This window comes from Morone saxatilis, unplaced genomic scaffold, assembly GCF_004916995.1.
Source record: "Morone saxatilis isolate NCDOM2014 unplaced genomic scaffold, NCSU_SB_2.0 Contig16, whole genome shotgun sequence".
Lineage (NCBI taxonomy): Eukaryota > Metazoa > Chordata > Actinopteri > Moronidae > Morone > Morone saxatilis.
Genome location: NW_023339718.1, coordinates 24,193,561 through 24,198,312, shown reverse-complemented (window position 1 = coordinate 24,198,312; position 4,752 = coordinate 24,193,561). Strand labels below are relative to the sequence as shown.

At 39.7% G+C, this 4,752-nt stretch overlaps 1 protein-coding gene across 1 annotated transcript in view; it reads left to right on the top strand.

The window, feature by feature from the left end:
• vamp5 (vesicle-associated membrane protein 5) overlaps positions 1-4,449 on the top strand; it is a 5,726-nt gene extending 1,277 nt beyond the window's left edge. The window contains exons 2-3 of the mRNA XM_035658948.1: positions 1,505-1,648; positions 3,648-4,449. Of these exons, the coding sequence (XP_035514841.1) occupies positions 1,505-1,648; positions 3,648-3,803 (300 nt within the window). The 3' untranslated portion in view covers positions 3,804-4,449. The remainder of the gene's footprint in view (positions 1-1,504; positions 1,649-3,647) is intronic.
• The last annotated feature ends 303 nt before the right edge of the window (positions 4,450-4,752 follow it).

Here is a 4,752-nt window from a genome sequence, read left to right as displayed (position 1 = left end):
GTAGGGACAAGAAGAAACACTGGTTTCTGACTGGAGGGGGCTTTAAAGATGAATGAACTCTATTATGAAGACACAAGATTAGTATCAGCAATTTGCATTGAGTACCACACTATGCTATAATTAACATCGTATTACATGATGTGGGTGTTGTTTCCTTGGTTATGCCAGGCACATTAATGCAGGCAGGAGGGAGGGAGTGAGGGAAGGAAGGAAGGAAGCAAGGAGGGGATTTGGAATGGGCAGCCTTTCCTGTGTTAAGACGTCGCAGGCTGAATTTTAAACACAGACTATTGTTCAACTACCATTTGGTGTGCCAAAAATGAGATAGGGCATCAATGAATCAGTTTCCAGCAGTCATTGGTTAGAGCCTACTCTTCTGGAACGTGTACACAGTACACATACAGTAGGTTTTTGAGAGGAGGTGACAGTGAATAATAAAACCAAGACACACAGAGCGAACTTGTTTTGTTCTATCTGTCGGTTTCCTGTTCCTGTCGACTTCTGAGATGGTGGCTTCCTCTCATGGCTCAGGGGGAAAAGGTGAAGGAGAAACCTGTCAGGATACAAATGGCTTTGAGGTCAAGCTGCCCTCTAAATATCCTGGTGCTCCAGGGATCTGTAGTTCCCCTGGTGTAGTTGTTGCAGTCTGGCTCAGTTCTACTGTCCTGGGTGCTGCTGTTTTCCTTCCAGCCGACGTAGAGGATGGCGTAAACAGTTCCTGCTAGAAAACATTCTTGATGATCTTGAAAAACTTGTCCCACTTCACTTCAGCACTTTCATGTTCTCAACTTGAGTTAAGTTTCAGTTCTGGGGAAATTACTTTTAGTGACAATTTTCTTTGATTATATGCTTTCAAAAAACTATTTTAGTTTAAAAAGTTACCAATGAATGTGCCTTTGCTTGCTTGCCCCTGCTTGAAAAACATGTCACAGCAGGATGGCTCGTTCTGCTAACATTCACTGCTGTTTATGAAACAGCAAGCCAGTCTGATCTCTATCATGCTGGCATATATCACTGCTGCCTGTGTGACAACAAGCTGTGAGATTTTCAATTTATTTTAGAAAGGAGCTTTCACATATTGCAGTAATTACAAAACTGATTGAGCAATTTGAGTACTTTAACTTTCAGCACTGCCCTCGTTCTCTATGGGATGGAGGGGATGACTGGTAATGCTAACTTCCACACATTTTCCCAAAAACTGAAATGCCTCATATCCTGTGTGCCTGGAAATTGTTCTCAGAAATAACCATTATTATTCATGCCAGTATCTTTTCAGTAAAGGAAAGGTCAAACAATGTGAATGACTGAATTCATCCACCTACTGCCCCACTCTAGGGATACTAATACCATGATAAACTGTGATATGAAATTGAACAGTAACAAGAAACAAGAAATAAAAGTATGAAAAGCAATAACAAATACACACAAAAGAAGGATGATTGTAACACTTATCGTACTGTGAGAGTCTCATACCATAACATTATTGTGTGTGTTAAATGGACAGGAGAATGGGAAGAGCCGCCTGCAGCAGACCCAGGAGGATGTGGAGGAGGTCAAGGTCATCATGCTGGACAACCTGAACAAGGCTGATGAGAGAGCTGGCAAACTAGACGACCTGGAGGATAGGGCTGATGAGCTGCTGGAAAAGGTAACCCAGAGCTATTTTAGCCAAGAGTTCCCTGTGGAGGCCCTGTTTTGTATGGTTAAAGTAAATGAGTAGAACAAATGGCACGCAGACTCCCTTTCCACAGGCCTCTAGGGATTAAAAGTAGGAAATGTCATATTGATGTCTATAAATACACCTTAGGTGGAGCTGGAGAGGAAAACAAATGTACAATTTACATCCTGATTGTGTTTTATGGTGCTATTTTTAGAGAGGTATTTCCTATTGTTTCCTAAGATGAATGAAGCAAGCTGGTCTCCCTGGGTACGACAGAGTGAGTCCAGGACATGCCACGAGGCAAATGTCCGTCCGGGGGTCGACAAGTGGGTCACATCGTTCCCACATTGCCCCCTGGCCTGTGTTACATCAAACACTTCTCAGAGAAGTAAAAACAGACAAACGACTGAAATTTAAATTCAAAAACTAAACTTTGAGATGACGTGGATAACAAGCGGGCAAACTAGGAAAGCATATCTTGCCTGCTCAGCACCAAACAGGCAAACTCGCATTGTTCAGAACCATGAAAAATGAATGCTAATGCTGTGTCTGCTGGATTGTTTACTAATCTTTGTTAGTAATAACAACTTTATACACTGATGATATGTCAGTGGCCAAATAAATGCAGCTTTAAACCTGCGTTAACTGTTTTGGCCACTTGGGGGCAACAGAAACAAACGATAAACACAACACTGAAATATTCTATATCATCAAGTTAATATGGCAACATTTTTAGGAAAGAGTTAATTCCTTACACATCCAGTAGACACTGATAAACATAAGCTGTATTATAAGATTGTAGTCACTCTCCTTTGTGGCTCTGCTTTGCTATAGAATAATTTAGGGGAATTTCTGGCTTTTTAGCTGCCAAATCTATTAATATGAAAGTATTGATTTGTGCAGCTTTAAATGTTACCATGGTTTCCAATTTCTGAGGTCTTCTGACAGCCTCTTCCTAGTTTGCCCGTTCCTAATTCATGTTATAGGATAGCCACCTGCCTGTTTGCTTTTTTACTCCTCTGAGAATTGCTCAACAGTGTATAACAGTGATATAACACGTGTTGATGGGGCAACGTGGGATTCTGGTGATAACTCTTTGTGGGTTTGCCATCACAAGCTATCGCTTTCACACCACATACAGTCATTTGATCCATTGTTGATGTAAAAATATGGATTAGTGCAGATTTAAGTTAACCATGGTGTCTTATCCTTGAGAACTTCAGCGAGCGCTCATAATTCCTATTAACCCACGGTGCAACCCTAAGTGGCTGTACGACAGAAATCTCAGCCATCTGCCTGTTTATTTTTTAGTCCTCTGCGAAATGTTCAACATTATGATGTAACACATGCTGAGAGGGAATGTGGGGACAGTGTGACCTGCTTATTGACCAGCAGACTGGCCATTTATCCATTGTCAGTATAAACATGTTGAATATAGCCTTTCCAAGAAAGAGAATGTAGGGAGACAACTGAGAAATGTACTCCACACAGAGTTCTACAAAAATGCCACTGAAATCCAGTCTGTGGTTCATATAGATACATACACATATAAATATACTCATTTGTCAAAGTAGAAAAACAGGTGTTTTCTGGATTGGAGTAATGGGTAGCAGAAATACTTGCTAATGTAATCGTAAACAATCACTTATATTGAAACCCCCAAATGAAGATATTTCTAACTCAAAAAAATTACATTTGAGTGGCACATTAGTAAAGCCTTAAATATAATTATCTAAAGGTGGCATTAGAAATCAAGAAATTGTCCTTTTTCATTGAACTTAAGCCTATCATGTCTTAACAGATAATTGAATCTGACAATATAGACACCAGGTCCAGGCACCCCTGCTTAGTCTGGTTTGGAAGTGTCAGAGTTTGTATGGGGCAAATAAATCCCTACTGTCTTTGCATATGCTCCATATGCTCAAGACTATTTTAAAACAGTGTAGTTCCACAATAACGTCTTCTGTTTGCGTGTGTTTTTTCCCAGAGTAAAACTTTTACCAAGAAGACCAACCAGGTGAAGCAACAGAAAAGATGGGAGAACAAGAAGATGAAATGGCTGTTTATTGGCATCGGAGTGGTAGCTGCCATCATTATTATCGGACTTATAATCTTTGCCAGTGTTGGCACATCAGGACAGTAGCTCCTTTGCTGATGAAAGGGAAATAACATATCGGGACTGAGAAACATAAAGTGTACAAAGATAAAAGATCCAGGAAAAGAGAAGTGCAAACTGTTGGACTGCAGCGTCTCGCCTGACCTGCTCAAAATGGGATATTTCTGTGTTTAGTGATATTTATGGGACTATTGGTCCCAGTCTTCATTATTAGTGTAAGTCTTCAGTTGTTATGGTACCATAGATTGCTCGGCTGCTTCGCTGTGTTTTTTGTCATTTTTCAAAGGTTGTGTTATCTGTCGGGCCCACAATGAAACACATTCACAAATCTTCATGAAGGTTAGATGTAAATAGAAAGTTCTCGGGCTCCACCCCACCACTCTAAGTAAGACCATGAATCACTAGTTTCTTTTAACAAAACATAATTTGGCTGCTCTGAAGTGGTTCGTGCTCAAGAGCACGAATCAAAGGAATTTTACCATAAATTCAATCGGTGATTTGGGGAGTCAACTGTCAAGAAGAGAGAAAAAAACACAACAAATGTGATGAATATATGCTGCTTCAGATATCTTAAAATTGAACGAATGAACTGATGTATTGTCACATGAAATTCCATCTGTCATAAATTAAATGCCCCAAAGTTGTCTGTATTATTAAAATGTGTTTAAAGGTATTTGAAAGTGGTGGCTTGATCTGTACATGTCTATACATGTTCTATACATGAGTATAACATCATGGATACACATCATGTCTTGACCTACTCATATTTTGCTCATATATTGTGAGTATTGTCAAATGACCAGTCTAAAATGAAATCTAACGTAAACACAAACTTTGGGTTTATACTAACAAACCATTAGCAAAAGTGTTTGATTTACCCTTTAGACATAATCCACATTGAACCAATATTTAGAGCCTAATATTATGTGTGTATATACAGCTGAAGAAGGAAAGGGGGGAGAAAGAGAGAGAGAGA